The sequence below is a fragment of the Balaenoptera musculus genome, chromosome 1, assembly GCF_009873245.2.
Source record: "Balaenoptera musculus isolate JJ_BM4_2016_0621 chromosome 1, mBalMus1.pri.v3, whole genome shotgun sequence".
NCBI classification, from domain to species: Eukaryota; Metazoa; Chordata; class Mammalia; order Artiodactyla; family Balaenopteridae; genus Balaenoptera; species Balaenoptera musculus.
In genome coordinates, this window is record NC_045785.1 from 52,457,903 (window position 1) to 52,475,628 (window position 17,726).

The 17,726-nt window shown below is 40.4% G+C and overlaps 1 protein-coding gene across 5 annotated transcripts in view; it reads left to right on the top strand.

Annotated features, from left to right (window-relative positions):
- Positions 1-12,493, top strand: part of NFIA (nuclear factor I A) — a 376,875-nt gene extending 364,382 nt beyond the window's left edge. For all 5 annotated transcript variants that reach the window (XM_036855592.1, XM_036855604.1, XM_036855586.1 and 2 more), the window contains one exon: positions 5,127-12,493. In XM_036855592.1, the coding sequence (XP_036711487.1) occupies positions 5,127-5,203 (77 nt within the window). In that variant the 3' untranslated portion in view covers positions 5,204-12,493. The remainder of the gene's footprint in view (positions 1-5,126) is intronic.
- The last annotated feature ends 5,233 nt before the right edge of the window (positions 12,494-17,726 follow it).

Genomic DNA, 17,726 nt, shown 5'->3' on the forward strand with positions numbered 1-17,726 from the left:
ATCCCCAGAGCCTAGCATACAAAGCACACAGTAGATGCTAGGACTTGTTACGTAAGTGATGAAGTACTCCCAAATGATGTATACTAACGTGAGAAACCAGGAGTTTCTCACTCCGAGGCCCTGTCCATTTCCATTGGATTAGAAGCGGGCAGGGGAGGCTACCAGGACTCTGGCTGATTTGCCAAGGACAACTCATTTGGGCTAAACGGTGGGCTTGAGCTCATCGAACAAGAGCAGGAAGCCAAAAATGACTAACTGGATTAATGTGACCCAGAAGAGATAGCGTCTGCTCAAGAGAGAAGTCAAAATGTTGACCGCAACTCATGCAGTACTGGTTGGCAACATCCTCTTCGGGGGCTGATGGAGTAGGAAGGAGTGGGGACTGGGGGCCGAGGCCTCCCTGTATTTGCGTGTTTCTGTTTTCTGTGTGTGAATGTCCTGAAATAACCCACCTTGCCTGGAGAAGAAAGCAAAGTGTCACACCCAGTTCTGGATTCCACATTAACAACCTCCTTCCGCAGCGTTCAACTTTGCCCTTGAGGCCTTTTGTTTAACTTTTTAATTTGAAAAACAGATTCTGCTGCGTCACAGTCTGTTCCGCCCTCCCCACCCCCACCCCTAGCACCCTCTCCCTTTTTTTGGTTAAAGTGAAATATGGCTATCTCAAACAGACTTGCGTTTCCTTTTGTTTCTAAAATATACATCCTGCCCTCTCAGTGAAAAGTGTAATTAAAAGCCTTTTTAAAAGTCGTTATTTGCATTAGAATGTTTGGTGTCAACTAAGAAGTTGAGTCTTCATCAACCATGTCTTAGGCACCCTCCTGACCAAATTTTGGAAAGTAACCTCAGTTTCCTAATTGCTCTCCTACAACATAGGAAAGGAGAGAGACTGCTTTCAAAGCTACCAAGAGCCATTTCAGGCTTCCTGCTTACGATGCAGCCGGATAGATGTTGTTTATGGTTCATAAAACCTGACTACTGTGAGTATTCCAGAATCCTGGCAGAATGGGATTCGAACTTTCATGGAGCTGTAAATTAAGGGGTGGGAAGTGTGATAAAACTCCTTAGAGAAAGGTGAAAAAAAAAAAAAAAAAGTCGCGCTGCAATGGTTAAATGAAATTTTATAAGCACATTCAGTGTGGAGCTGTTTTGCATTACATGAGTTGAATACCTTAGAGACGCCACATCTGCAGGCACTTTATTAAATCCTTAGTCAGCACTTTCCAACCTGATGAGATTACTTCTTCATTTGACTAGAGAAGAGGAAAGCTGAGCTCTGGTCCTGGACTGCAGATTTCTTTTGATGTTTCACCTTGAACACTGAGAGAGGACAGTTACCCCCCCTTCCAGCCCCCTCCCCTCCTCCTTTAGCACATCCCAAACTGTAGAAATTGTGAATGTAACAGAGTAATTTTACTTAACTCGAGCCCCCGTGGGAGTGTGGATTTATGGATCTCCAAAACTACTATAGCTGAGAGTTCGCAAGGAAAAGAAAAACAGATCAAAGCTCTGTGTTTACTTCCTTAATGTAAATGTATCAAGATAACATCGTCCGATATTGTATTGTAATATTGGAACTCACTGCAGATAAGGGACAGAGATTCCTTTGTAGTCCATCTGGATACAGGAGGTTAGATTGAAGGGCTATAAAATATGAAGGCAGAAACCATATGAAACCTAAGCTTATGTCAGTAAATATCTGAAGACAATTTTTTGACTCTCCATAAATGAATTTTGTTTAATGTGGCAACATTTTCCCAGTGATTTTCTCCTCAACCCCAACAATTTAACAATCTCAGATTTCTTTAATATTTTTCTTGTACGACCCAAGAAGAAAATGCCCAGAATTATTCGTCAAGTAATGTTTTGAAACTTGCACTGCTTGAATAATAGATTTTATAATAAAACATCACAAGAGAAAAATGGGCTTTTCCAAACATTATCTTGTTCATTGGACGTCATTTGTAGTTCATGGAAGTCTTTAGAAGTCGAGTGTCTTACACACGTGCGACTATCACACTCATCCGTAATGGACTTAGGAGGGTCTTCAGCTACAAACTGATCATGAGAACATTCGATGAAATGGATGGATTTTTTTTTAGCATTATAATTGTTTATCTGCCATCTCTACAAATAAATTATTTAATCAAAGAGCCCTCATTCAAAAAAAAAAAAAAAATCCCTGTGTAGTTCCCCTAACCGGCTGACTTCCCATTCTGGAAAGCTTTGGTCAAGTAGCCGGGTTAATTGTCATGAAGATTAGTGTAATGTTGAAATAAGGACTAATGGTCAAATTATAGGAGTGAAAAAGTTTGAGAATAGGTTTTGGTTTGGGCCTGAAAGGGTTAATTAAGTTTTTTTCACGAGTTCTAAAAGACCCCTAACCCAGGCCTTCAGGAGCCATATTGACACCCCACCCCAGGGCAACTCGCTCCTCTGGTGACATGTTGCTGGTCAGAGCACAATAGCCTTCTGTGTCTGCAAATCATTGCTAAAATCATCCCAAGGAAAAAAAAAAGTTTGAAAGCTTTAACGTTAGACAAAAGCCCAAGAGCTGCAGTGCGAGGCTCAAAAACTCGGAGTCAGCAACTTCTATTGATTAAAAACTAACCTTTAAAGTAACTCTGAGAGTGTGTGGTTAGCATTTAAATTTAAACATGTCATGAGTTGATTTGTGTTACTGAATACCAACTCAGAAGGAGTAACATTCACATCGCATTTTTTTTATAATTCCCTTAAGCAGCTAAAGTATTTCATGAAATGTCAATAGGGCAAAAAGAAAAAGGGGGGGTGGGTGGCCAAGGCTGGGCCTGTAGTTTTCTTTCCCATGCAAATATTCACCCCCCAAAAGAAAAGTGTGGAGAGTGAAACACAATAATTAGTCCTTTGTCTAACTTTCCCAAGTGCCAGAGAAAGACAGATTAATTAAATATACAACAGTGTTGGTTTTTGGAGTGGGGGTCTTGCTTGCTGTGTAGGTCATAAATTAGGCAGAATAAATACTTCAATGTGTTTGCAGTGAGCCTGCTACGTCAGAGCCACTGGAAGGTTGGTGGGAGGAGAGCGGAGGGTTTCTTGCTAATGATAGTCACGTCTGGGTCTGTCTGGTTGCTCTTAGCAACCAGACATGATGTAACACCAGGATGAACTTGAACTTGGGGGACTTGAAAAGAGAACAATAGACCAGAGCAATCAATAAAGCCTATTTCAGTGAAGGATTACAGAGCTGCTCTGGGGTAACCTTGTCGGCAAGGCACACACTGAATAGTAAGATGTGTGAAGAAACTTTTTTTTCCCTTTGCTTTGCTTTTTAAGAGAAGCGTAGAGGCACTGCAGATTTTTGTAGTGCACCAAGGTTGTGTCCAGAAACTGTGGTATGGAAAACTGCTCCCCCTGCTGACTCACTGGGTCCCAGGTGCTTGCTTCAAGAACTACGACACAGTGTCAGATTTAAGAAGTCTGGAATTTCACAACTGACTTAGAAAGTGTGAGAACAGAAATTGTAAGCATTATTCGCCGCACCCAAAGTTTGAGACTTTTGTTAGAGGGCGCCTCTGCTCTAACTAGGAGCCACGTCAGCTAACCGGGAGGCCCACTAGAAATAACAGTTTGGAGTCTGCCTCCCCACGCCTCTCTTCCCCCCTCTTCTTTCTTTTGTCCAGTTCGATTTAGGCCGTGTGTATTTGCCAGGATGATTTCCTTTCAGTACACAAGAGGCTTTATTGTGTTCCTCAAAGCATGTGGTCAAAGAATAACATCTAAAAGTATACAGGATGAGTAGTTTTTCGGTTTAGGCTTAGGTTTTTTTCAAGTCCTCTGGAGATCAAAGGTAGCTTGTGTGACCAGGAAATCTTATCCCAACCTCCATGTAGCTATCACTTCGCCATTTATCCTGGGATCAAAACGAGTCCCTGCTTTACCTAATTGAATCTCTTGGACACGGATGAGCCTTCATCTGACTGAATCAACCCAAATGTAACCCTTTCTGATGCTGTCAGCTCAGAGATTTCGGAAGCATTCACTTTTGCCAGAGGTTGATGATGTTTCTGTGAATAATGATAAATGTGGTGAATTTGGTAGGGTATTTCTGGAGAAAAGTTGTCAAAAGCCGTATACTTTATTTCACTTGTGAAACTGACCCTGATATTAGACCATAATTGGTCACTTTGTTTAGCTAACATAGAAGAAGTGCCAGCATATAGAGTGACGTATCACCAGACTATTGCCCAAAGCTAATCACCTAAGGATTTATGAAAGGAAAAGGTAACTGGGCCCAGCAGGTATATGGAAGGGTCTAAATAAATGTCGAATGAACGAAAGCATGTACGAGGGCTATGCAGGTGACCTCATTTTTTTCCTTTGGACATCACGGTAGCTAATAGGATGAAATCTTGATACCACATGATTATTTTATGTCATTTTTGAAAACATTATTTTAGAAAGATTGAGCTTGAGAGGAGCATTTTACATCATAAAATCTACCTCATGTACATCTAAGGAAATTGAGTAGAAGAGAGATGCTGTGACTTGTCCAAAATCACCCAGGATTCTTGGTACAGCACTTTGTCTACTATAGCTCCATTTACTCTTATTTCACTGCTGATCATCTGTGCCTGTTACAAGAATGTGGCAATAACATCTCACTGAAAAGGAGACGTTGTGAAATTCATCAGAGAAGACACTCATCATGACGCAAAACCTCTCCCCTCGCCCATTCTCCACTCATTCAACATTTCTTTGTTGAGAAGCTTCTATTCCAGGCACTGTGCTAGGTGCTGAGGGTTCAGTCAAAAGCCAGATGATGAAGCTTCCTGCCATCCTATAGCTGCCCTCTCCAGACTGCAAAACCCATATATGTATTTCAAGTGGACCTAAATACTTTATTTTGTAAGATACACTCAAAACATTGGCAAACCCCAACAAAGGCATTGAATTTCAATTTCAGAAGAGTGAGATCAGTTTCAGTGTCTCAAGATTTACTACTGTTTGTCATTCCTTTACTTTTCCCAGTGAATCCCCTCTTCGTCCCTAACGTAGATCTTGATTTCACCGTTGGAAGGACAACTTTTAAAATGTGTTATTTTCCAAATTGTGCCTCTAATTGCACTTTTCCTTTTGTCTTCCAGTCCTGGTACCTGGGATAAAAGTCGCAGCGTCCCACCATCCACCAGACAGACCACCTGACCCCTTCTCAACTCTGTAACATGGACGCATCCTCAACCCAGCGCAGTTACAACTTCACTGTCACTGGAAGGGGAGAATCAAATCAACTTGTACATGGAAACAGCGAGCATTATGGTCCAACAGCAAAGGCCATAACCTTTTGGGATTTTTTTTTTAATACTTTAGGGACTGTTGTAATTTTCTCATATGGTGCTGGAAATGGTTGGGCTTTGTAACATTTGAAGTGTTTTCCGTGGTAGCGTGAGCATTAGGCGATGCGGCTGGAGAAGGTCTACCCTTGCTCACTGACTTCCCATTGTGACACACTTTCTTTACGGAGCCTGGCTGTTTCACAGTATTTCATGAATTTACCCACACAGGTGTGAGCCTCCTTGAGCAGTCAGGAGACACATGGAGAACTAAGTCTTTTGTAGTAGCTGAGATCTGCAATATATAACTTACGGGACAGTCAAAGGGCAATGTTTTTCTGTAACATATTGGAAAAAGAAAACGCAGTTATGTTCCTTTTTTATTTTTTCTTTTAGTTCGGTTTGGTTCAGCAGTCAGCAGTTAACTAGATAACATGGCCCGGAAGGACAGTGAATCCACTCACGTTGCAGAATAATTCCGAAAATGGCAAACTACTACTACTACTATTCAGTTTTTTAAAAGTTTTGAAATGCTGCACTTACATTTAAAAAAAAAAAAAAAAACATTTTTTCAACAATTTCAACAATGACACACAAATTCACATGGAAATGGGGAAGATGGTCTGTTTTGACAGAAACTGACAGGAATCAATCAAAACAATCGAATTTTGAATTGAGTAAAGTGCAATTTCATTGGATAGCTAAATATCTTTGTAAGATAGAGATTGTTGAAAATTCTATTTTTGTTTTTCAAGTCCTTCCACCCCAGGACTCTAAATTATTGGGGTAAAAAACAGCCTTGCAAGAAAAAGGGGAGCTATTTTTGCTTTTTATGTTTTTTATTGTTAAACTTGTATCCCTTTAAAAACTGAAGGAAAATTTTAAAAAAAACAAAAAAACAAATCTAATGGTGCTTTTACCACAATATGTTAACTACATTAAATGCTAATTAATTATTTTCTGTTATCAAAGCACATAACTAAAATGAAATCATGGTATCTGTTAATTTTATAAGCTAGAAGTCACTATAATGGATTATGCCAATTCTGAAAATTTTTACATGTATCAGGCAACATAGGATTTATCAGTTATCAGACACTTCATTGTTCCAGAGATTGTCCAGAAATTTTAAAGACCTTTGCGCCCCTGAACTGGGCTATGGGAAAATAATATTAATAATAATAATGAAACCAATACTGACACAAATGCTGGTGCCCATTCAGATCAAGGGTACTTGTTAGGGAAAAAAAAAAAGTTTGCACCCCCAAATGTCCTGTATCTTATGTAAAGAAAAAAAACCACAAAAAACAAACAAAAAAATAACAAAAAAAAGTGCAAGTGATTTTTCTACCAGACAGCGAAGCACCCCTTTGCTTCCCATGCAACTTCAAGAAGGTTTCCTATACTATACATATATATACGTTCTGGTTGGCAAGCCCTGCTGATCAGAGAAAGTCTCTGCATGTTCTAGTGTTAGTAACTAATTTTTATATAGCTAATGTAGGATAAAGTAGAGTGCATTAAGACACAATATTGTAATCCCTACTCTAGGCACTTGCCTTTAAACTATGTTTTTCAGCCCTTCAGAAGGGTTCTACTACTGTCCTATACAATCAAGTAACTGAAATTCTTGGGAAGACACTTTGCTCCTCATCTTTCCCCCCCGAAACAATGTTGTTTTGTTTTGTTTTTTTTCCTTAATTTGCACGAAAACAAAAATTCCATATCAATGTGCCTTGCCCTGGATAGCGATTATTTGTGGAATTGTTGCACATGCTCCTCTATTGAAAGGGGTTTTTCCCTAGTCAAGCGTTTGGAGACACTTTTTGTAAATGTGACTTTTACGTCAGCCATTGTCAGTTTCAACATCTAGAACTAAATAGAGAGTTAGTTGTTCCGCAGATAGGAGTAGTCTTTTTTGTCCTCTGTGGTCAGTGGCAGTGCTATTCTGAGATCTGTAGATGCTTAGAATATCAGTATTTTGGATGTTGCTGCATTTTACAATTTATTTGGAGTCTTCCTTTATTCCCCTCCCTGCCCCAGATCTATGAAAATATGCAATACCTGCTTATATCGTGTAGAAAAGCTTAGCTATGATTAATTTTTCTTTTATTTTTTTTTATTTGACCAAAGTCGGTGCTGCACTTGACGCAGTGTGTTTTAGGTGTCTGTCTTTGTACTTTATTTGTGATTTTTGAATGCACGTGCGCAGGAAGGGCTCCTCTTAGAGAAGCAGTCAAACTGTGAAGCACTAAGCTGACCCTGCTTCAAGCAATTTTGTTTTTACAACTGTTCCTTTCACAAGCAAGCCTTAAAAAAAAAAAAGACAACTTCCCTTTTCTTCAGCTCCCACACCCCATTTTTCTTAGCAGACTGCAGTCAATCCACATTCAATACAAAGTATATAATGCCCATTTTTATATGCACGTTTTTAAACTTCCAAGTTCTGAAAATTGTTTACTGGTTATCTCTATTTAAGGAAAAAAAAAATAAAATAAAACATTTTGGATTTTCATATGTGTCTGATAAGTGGTTGAATAGTCGTTTGGCGCTGTTGTATGGTGTGATTGTCAGTATATGGTGTCACTTCCTCTAGCCAGCCAGCATACTTTGCCTTCCCCTATAGCACTTAGCTGGGCATTACTTTATTATGACATATGTGCACTAAAAAAAAAAAAAAAAAAAAAAAAAAAGAAAAAAAAATAGCAGCTTTCAGTGCTTCACAGTGAAGGGAAAAAAGCCTAGACAAACATTTTGTCAGAACCTTGCGATAAGCCAAGGTATTACCAGTAAATTGGTTGTATATACAATAAAATTGCACCCTTTTTTTAAAACAAAACAAACTAAGCAATAGTTTGGGCAGTTTTAGTTGTTTTTAGTGAGCATGTTGTAGTCATGACTGCAAAGAGAGAGATTAACTGCCCACTCAGAAGATATGTAATTTGTATTGTTGTATAGTTTTATTGATTACACTGATTTATTCTACCCTATTTTATAATGCAGGACTTTTGTAATGTTGTTTAAATGAGGAAAAATTTCTGTCAAATTAGCCTAGTGAAATTTCTGATTGTTCATTATAAAGGCAGCGTTCATAGAATGGCTTTTCTTTCTTTCCTGCCCCCCCTCCCTTTGGGAACTGGATTTAAGTTTAAAACTTTCCTGTTTCCTTTTTTTTTTTTTTGTAAGTATTTAAATACAGTTATTTTTTTTTCTCTCTCAATGGTATAGCATATTCCTATGCTTGAGAAGTATAGGTCTACTGAAAAACCATTGTAAATGGACGTTACAGGTATGCTGTATTTTTGAAGGTATTTTGTTGTATTAAGTTTGATGAAGCTAAAATTAGGGAACTCTGAACAGATTTGCAGGAAAAAAATGTTTTAAAGGCTTTAAAACATTAGGGAGGCAGTCTAGGGTGATAACGAACGGGGTTAAGTATTAAACACACTAAGTTATATTTTTGTTCATGTTTCATTGTCCAGAAAGCAGCAGGAAACTGTAGTTCAGTTGTGATCAAGCAGGAAAAAAGAAACACCAACAATATGAGTGTTTAACCTTTTTAGACTCAAAGTCAAGCGAAGATTTTTGAGGAAGACTTTGCTACCTGGGGTGTGTAGACTGACAGACTGAGGGCCATCCGTGTTTGAAGGCCCAGCCCTTGATTCTGAGACCCATTTGAACTTTTTCTCTCCCGTCAAATGGCATTAACAATATTGGCAAAGATAAGTCCCTCAAATAACTCTCCATTTTCTTCTTTGGGAACTGAAGTCAGAGGCACAAACACTAAATCATATCATTTTTCTGTATGCTTTTTTTTTTCTGGCCCGTCCCCTTGCCACTAAAACGCTCCTTGTCTGATTATTCATGGGCAGAGGACCTCTTTCCAATGCCGCTCTATCCATCCCACAGTCTTTTTCTTTCCTTTGAGGTTTGAACTAACTTTTCTGTTTCTTCACACCCTGGCATGACAGTTATTGTGTCAGCCCCTCCCTACCCCACAGTCAGGCGTGGGCTACGGGCAAGCCAAGGCACACTTCCCAAAGCTTATATTCTTCATACTCTGACCGGTGAAGTGTAAAGGAACCCAGACTTCCCAGAGTCACAGTATTCAGGCAGCCCATCAGAAGATGCAAAACCCATCTCAAAAAGTTTGTCTTTCACTTTTCAAACCCTTATCCTCATAGGCTTTGAACTCTGTAGTTACAGTGTCATAAAGTATTTATGAAATCTGGATTAAGAAAAAATTTTTTTTCCTTGTGATTGTTTTTTCTGGGGGGAGGGAGTTTCTAAGAATGTCATTTAATGTACTTGGCATCATATCTGTTTGTCCATAGTGGTGGTGGTCTCTCTCTCTCTCTCTCATTCTCTCATTCTCTTTCTCTCTTTCTTTCTTTCTTTTTTTCTTTTTTTCCTGGTAGCAGGCCTCCATAGAACAAATTTAAAACACAACTGGCATGGTAATGTACAGAGAGCTTCAGTGGCACCTCACCACCCACCCTCCGAGATCTGTCCTAAGACATGAGACAGTCTCAGAAAGCTGCACTGCCCCCCAGCACAGCTTTCATTCAAATCAGCTTCCAAGGCCAATTTCGTCCTGAAGTCAATGCATGTATTTACTGTTTGACAGTAAACCCGCTCTGCCTTCTCCACGTCCAAGGCTGTGCATTCGTCTAATTAGTGTCGTGTATGTTTTCCTTTTATTTTTTCCAATAAAAAAGCAGTGGGATGAAAATTGCTTTGATATATAGCAGGTAACATTGAAGCTATTCCATAGCACTTAACTGTAGTGAATACTGTGTCACCAATTCTGAAATCAATTTAATGTTTAATGCAAATCCATTACATGGTGCTATTACAGGCTGACAAAATGATTTACACAAATGTGACAACTTGGGCTCAATTCACTCTGCTTTCCAACAGTGTAAATGCATAGCAGTGTTTATCTGCATGAGAACTATGCACTAATCTATCTGAAGAAAAACTATATCAACTTTGGTATCTACTTTCCGTTTACTTCAATCCTTGCCTTTTTGGTCATTGTTATAATGCCAGCTTTAGGACAGAAAGAATTATAAGAAAACCAGCATAATACCTGATATATTAAAATGTAGTGCCTGTGAAATCTGTATTATATTGCTCTTCTGAAGTAAGATTTTTCTACACCGGTAGCCTTCGCTGTCTGTCAGTCAGGACCTTCTGGTATAGGTGATGTAAAATAACCGTACAATATTAATGCATGCTATTCCATAATGCTTAGTGAACTGTATGAATATTACTCAAAATTATGTTAGTCTTTTTTTCTGACTTGGTTCTTGTCAGCTAGGTTTAAAGGTATTTCACTGAGAATGCAAATTCTGTCTTTTCTTGATTTCGGCTGTTTTCAGTATTTTGGAGGTATACATTTACTTAATTCAGTATTACTTGTGTTTTTGTTTTCGTTTTTGTTTTTTGTTTTCTTTTTCCTAGGGGACAAGCATGGGTGTTTGATTTCAGAAATCAGTCCCTGGCAAGACTTTTGTCTCAAAACGACCATTTGAATTTCAAGAACTCTGCTCTGAAGACACTGAGGACATTTCCAAATGAGGGACATTTTCCTTCACCCTCGACTGAGGCTTTGCTGATCCTGAAGCGTTTTCTTAATGGACAATGTTCAGCCAGGTACCCATGCTTGATCCGTCTTCACACCAGACTTCCTCATATTAAAAGAAAAAAAAAAAAAAAAGAAAAAAAAATCTTTATGAGATCACGTGGCTATTTAGTTTCATGCACAGTTGCAATATTTTCTTCAAAAATAAAACTCTGTACAAACTTTGGGCCCGATTCATAAGAAAAAGAAATTGGCTATTAACACGGGATTTTAAGAATATAACTATTTTTTTTTTTTTGGTCTAAATTTGAAATGACTTGCTTCCCAAATGAAATGTTTCATCTCATTTTTTTTTTTTCCTAAGCCAGCACTGATCTGCCTTTTATGCCCCAAAGGGTTACATAATCAAATTAGGCGGCCGGGGAAATGGGGAGCAGATACCAGAAATGCTCAGAAAGATGAGGAGGACCACCTGCCCTTGAGCATGGTAACGGGGGAGGCAGCAGCACGTGGGGGTCAGGACCTTGCCTGTGTGCCAGGCATCATGAATTTCCACTTGTGGACTCCTGATGCTATTTACTTTAAAAAACACAATTTCCGAAGTACGTCTGGACCACAAGCATATATGGTGGAAGTGCCACCTCTAATCCAACCAGAGCACCTTCAGGGTGGAAAATACTCCCCAGGGTGTGCGATGTGAACTTGTGTCTCTCCACGGTGGTTTCAAGGACAAATGGTGTCCAAAGAATGGGGCTATTTTTCCTGCTGTTTTTATGCTCAGCTTCTTAAAATAACACAAGCTTTCTTCCCTTTTTGATTCTATTTGTGTTACTCTTATTTTGTTAATTTTTTTTAGTAATAGTCTATAATTTAGCACTTTTTTTTTTTTCAAACATCTCAACCGAAGGCCACAAGGCCACTGGCTACGTTGGGATGGAGGCTTGAGAGAGCTGCCCTTTCTCCCTGGTCTCCGACTGCCTTTCTGCACTGCAAAGGCATTTCGTAGCATCACCACTGAGGTACTAGCTAGACCCAGAGCTGGAGCTTTATCAGATTCTAGGAGGTCCTTAAGGAAGACTTTCAAAGGCAAATACACGACCCCCTCCCCTACTGCCCTGACCTTTTACCAGAACAAAGTTCACCGGGGGCTTTTCCCACCACCCTTGGAAATCTGTCTGCTCAAGATACCTCGGTTTTTTTTTTTCATTTCAAATTGTGCAGGGAGGGGATTAAACACTTCCAGTGATGAGAGAGCTGTTGTGACACTAAACACCCCCGTGTTAATAAGTTGGCTTGACATTTGTTTTTTATGAGCCGGGCCCCCCTGTGCCTCTAGTGTACTTGTATTGACTCTCATAGTTACCCTTTTAGTTTGACTGTGTTCTGTGAAAATTTGTAATTGGTTGAGAATCACTGTGGGCGTCCATTCTTATTCAACTAAATCTCCACAGGTTTTTTGAGCTGGTGTGGATTAGTTTAACTCTTGTATTCAACCATTAGTGCTACCACCTTCTCACATTACAATACAATTACTGGAAGCAAGTACTGCATTTCCTATGCAACAAAAAAGGAAAATAAAAAATTGCTAATGCTATGGAAGCTGTGTCATCATTTGCTTTAAATCATACCTGGGTGGTAGTGTTTGAGTGACAGTTACGGGTGTGGATTGGAGTTTTCCCGGAAGACAGACGGTCTCTCTGCACCATGGCATTTGCATTATCCTTGATGGATGTCAGGCACCTTGTGCCCTTCACAGGGTTCTCATGGGCCATATTGGCTTTTTTACCTACTTAGGCAAATGCAAAACTTCACACTCACATAGTGCTTACCATGTGCCTGATATTGCATCAGTTCTAAGTGCTTTAGATATTGCATCAGTTAGGGCCCAGGCAGGAACTAGGAAAAGGGTCTAATAGGTTTTCCAACACACGTACAGCCGCCACCCCTGAAGTCAGGGAAACAAAAGTGAAAGGTCGGGTTACCAGAACCTAGGAGCTCCAAGGAGGGACCTCCCACAGACGATGTTTGGATCTTTACTGAGAGCAGTCACCATGAAGGTGAGGGGCACCCCATGGCTCGTACTCAGACCTCTCAGAGGACGTGGGCAGCCGGTGCTGGGACCACCAAGGGGTTCACAGCCAAGGGTATCAGCGCTTCTGAGGCAGTAAAGCCTGACTGGTGCTGGGAGAGTTGAAAGGAGCTGGGGCTGACCATGCCTCCATCCTTGGCAGCTGTCACATTGTGGGAAGGAACTGAACCCAGAAGGAAGTCCCTTCTTGCTTTCCTTCCTACTCCTAGGCTCCTGCCAGGGTCTCTCACTGGCTAGATCTAACCGGAGCCATCTGGCAAAGGAGTCTGGAAAATGTCGTGAGAAAACTACCAGCCCCACAGAACAGCATACGGAAGGGTAGGCTTGGAGACCAAAGACAATAAGTAAATAAATACATATCTTAATCCGTTTAATCCTCACAAGCACGCTATGGGATCGCTACTATTTCTAATCCCCCTTTTACAGATGAAGAAATTGAGGCAGAGAGAGATTCGATAATTTACCCAAAGTCATTCAACAAATACATGGCAGGGTAGGATCTGAATCCAAGAAGTCTGGCTCCAACTTCCATCCTGTAATCACTACAATATATTGACTCAATTGTTTATTCAACAAATATTTTTTGAGTACCTATTATGTACCAGAGACTATGCAAAGGGCTAGGGATAGTAAGTAAGTAAAGACTGGGCAACTATTCTTAGGAGGTGTACAGCCTAGGGGGCAAAATAAGCACTATTCAAACAGCAGCAAAGGTAAGCATGTAGTTGTGTTAAGTGCTATAAAGGATATGTACACATTGCTGTGAAAGCCAATTGAGACTGGTAAGACAGAAATTAACCAAGCAAAGGGGGTGGGCAGCAGGCAGAATGTTATGGGCAGAGGCAACAGCATGTACAAAGAGCCCGTAGTAGCCCTAGGAGGGGATTGAAAGAAGGCCTGTTTGGATGAAGAGGAGAAAAAGAGAAGAAGTATGGTACAAGATGAAGCTTCATGTTTAGGTCACAGTATTGCAGGGCCTTACCGGCATATTAGAGATCTCTGTCCTACCCTCTAAGAGCATCATAAAACATGTATCAGTCAGATTAGGCTAGATCTATGCTGTGACACAAACAGGTCCAAAAGTGCAGCAGCTTACAACAAACAATAAAAGTTTACATCTTATTTTGCTTGTCTGTCAAGGGTTGCTGAGACTTCTGTACAGAATCTCCTCATTCCAGGACCCAAGGTGAAAAGCGGCTACCATCTGGACCGTTGCTGGATGTCAGCAGGGGGGAGAAGGAGCATGGCAGGACACACACTGGCTTTTAACAATTCCGTCTGGAACTGACACACACCACTTGCGCTCACATTTCATCAGTCAGAGCACATCACGTGGTTCAACAGGACCAGGAAGGATAATGCATTCTCAGGGAAGGCTGGAGAACACCACTGCCGATTAGTTGGGGTAGGGGGTGGGGTGCAGTGTGGGGAGTGGGCTGAGTGGAGAAGTCCAGCGAGAACATACTGCAGCAACCAGAGAAAGGACGCCTGGGCTGTGGCTCCTGTGATGGAGTGGAAGACAAGTGAACAGATCAGAGAGGTTAATAAGGGTGTTAATAGCTACTGTGTATTGACCTCTTTTATGTGCTAAGTGCTGTACGTGATTTATCCCATTAAATTTAATATTTTCTCTCTTATTATTGCAGCTTTCAAAAAGGTATAGTCCGTCCTCAAAACATATTTCTGACTCAGGTGAATAGATCAGTTTCTCCCATACATGCCTTAGAGTCCAAGTTAGACAGAATCAGTTACTACCTTTCAGTTATTACTCTGGCCAGTAGCAGAACTTTGGTCTCTATTATCTGGAGTTAAGACTTGGATTTAAAGTCATTAACACTGCTCCCTCACTGACATACTCTAGGACAGATTGTCTGTAGGTACCGGGTTTGGGGTGAAGGCAATGTAGAGACCAAATACTACAGGGTCAGGCGCAAGACTGCCTGGGTTGAATTTTGGCTCTGTATTTTGTTAACTCTGTGGTGTTGGCGAGTGCCTCAGTTTCCCCATTGGTAAGATGGGAAGAATAATAACAATACCTGACCACCTCACAAGGCTGCTGTATTTGGTGAGTTAATATTTGATGAGTTAACATTTGTACAATGGCCAGCAGTGACCTGACCCATTGTAAATGCTATGTGAATGCTGTAACTAAAACACTAAGTGATTGCAAAATGTAGAGCTAAGGCATTCTTTCAGTGCACTGATGGCATAAGTCTTCTTCCTTGTCATTTCCAGGCCTCTATTTGGGTGAAAATTCTGAAAAAACTTTCTTCTAACACCTGCTTCCACTAAGTAGGAAGAAGTAGCACAGAAAGTATCGTCGAAGGTTTGAGGACAGACACACTTGGGTTTAAATCTCGGTTTCTCATTTTATTAGTTCTGCAAAACTAGGGGCCTCCGTTTTCCTGCCTGTAAAATGGGCATAAGGATAGTATCTACCTTATGAGATCATTTAAGAGACTTACATGAATTACTGCATGAGAGCACCCAGTACAGTACCAACCATATAACAACTATTATTATTTGCGGCCTGGGGTTGGTGCATCCTAAGGAGAGGAACCCTGACACTGGGAGGGCAATATTGTGTAGTGTCTAGAAGCCTGGGCTTGAAACTAGAGGACTTTGATGTGAGTCCCACTTTCACCATTTATGGGCCATAGATATTAAACAAGGGACTACACCTCTCCCTGAGTCTCAGTTGAGAGAAAGGCCCAAATGGGTCAATGACTATGGATGAGAAGGTGTGGGGAAGCACAGTTCCACGCATCAGGCACTAGGCTACATTGAATAGAACCCAGCTAGAGTCTAGGCCCACCTGGCTCTGGTTTCTATTTCCCTCAACAGTGTGAATGGCCAGGGAAATCCATTCTCATCAGGCAGGGGAGCTGGTCAAGAGAAGTGGTGCTAGGCATCTTTTTAACCCTTCAAGTTCTGGTTCTTTGTTTTTAAAAAATGGCTAACGTGTAGCGGTCTTACCGGCTTCTGGGGAGAAATAGTGCTTCCCTTGACCTATGAGGAATGAACAAACTTCCATTTATCTCTGAAACATATAAGGCCATTCTATATTCACTTTTTTTTTTTTAATTGGGGTAACATTGCTTTACAATGTTGTGTTAGTTTCTGCTGTACAGTGAAGTGAATCAGCTATGTGTATACCTATATCCCCTCCCTCTTGGACCTCCCTCCCACCACCACGCCCCCAGCCATCCCACCCATTTAGATCGTCACAGAGCACCGAGCTGAGCTTCCTGTGCTTTATAGCATATTCCCACTAGCTCTCTGTTTTACACATGGTAGTGTATATATGTCCATCCTAATCTCCCAGTTCATCCCACCCTCCTCTTCTCCCCAACCCTATGTCCACATGTCCATTCTCTACATCTATGTCTCTATTCCTGCCCTGCAAATAGGTTCATCTGTACTATTTTTCTAGATTCCACACATATGCATTAATATACGATATTTGTTTTTCTCTTTCTGGCTTACTTCACTCTGTATGACAGACTCTAGGTCCATCCATATCTCTACAAATGACCCAATTTCATTCCTTTTTATGGTTGAGTAATATTCCATTGTATATATGTACCACAACTTCTTTATCCATTCATCTGCTGTTGGACATTTAGGTTGTTACCATGTCCTAGCTATTGTAAATAGTGCTGCAATCTGGCACATTCAGTTTGAATTTCAAGTTCATTTCAGGGAGCCTGGTAAAACAAGCAAACAGTGCATTTATTTCTGTCACATTTAAAATTTTTTCTATTATGGAAGAATACCATTATATACAACATAGACAGAATTGATTAATGAACTCCCATGTACCTGCTATTCATCTCTTACAATTAACTCCTACGCCCTCTATACTCCATCCACTTCTTGACCACCCCCAGATTATTTTGAAGCAAATCTCATGTATCATATATTTCATCCATAAATATTTCAGAATATACCTCTAAAAGAGCAGACTTCTATAAAATGTATTCACAATACCATTTTCACACCTCAAAATATTAATAATAATTCCTTAATATCAAATAACCAATCAGTGTTCAAATACTCCCAAGTATCTTATGATTTTTTAAATAATTTGTCCAAATAAGGATCCAAATAAAGTCCCTACACTAAGTGGTTGTATGTATCTTAAATATTTAAAAAGAAGGGTTCCCTTCTTCTGTTTTATTTTCCTTGCAATTATTCGCTGAAGAAACTGGGCCATTTGTCCTGAAGAGTTTTTCACAATCTCCATTTTGTGGATTGCATCCCTGTGGCATAAACATGTTCCACCACTAAATTGGAAGCATATTCTTGACCTTGGAAGTTGACCCAATGGGATTCAATCCCAAGGCTGCCTCATACACTGTTATGGGATGGATCAAGGAACTCACCTTGTGTTTGTGCCTTGACTCTGGAAACTGTGGCCAAAATAACTGGGGCAAAGTGAAAGGTGCCCCAGGAACTGTTCTCCACCAACTGCATCCCTAACTGGTTTTTTTCTCTGACAGAGACAGTGAAGGCAAAGGAGAGTCCACCTTAATGGCAAAGAACTCTGTCTCCTTTGCCACCCACTGCTGACAAAAAAAGAAAGAAAGAAAAAGAAAAAAAAGCCAGCTTGCCACCTTAAGAACAAAATGAATAATTCTGGTTGAAAACTCAGATAAAACTCTTTCTGTTCTTACCGCCCCGTTCAGTGGGCATCCTCTTCCCTTGCGAATGTATGCCCCTGGGACAGAAGTCAGTC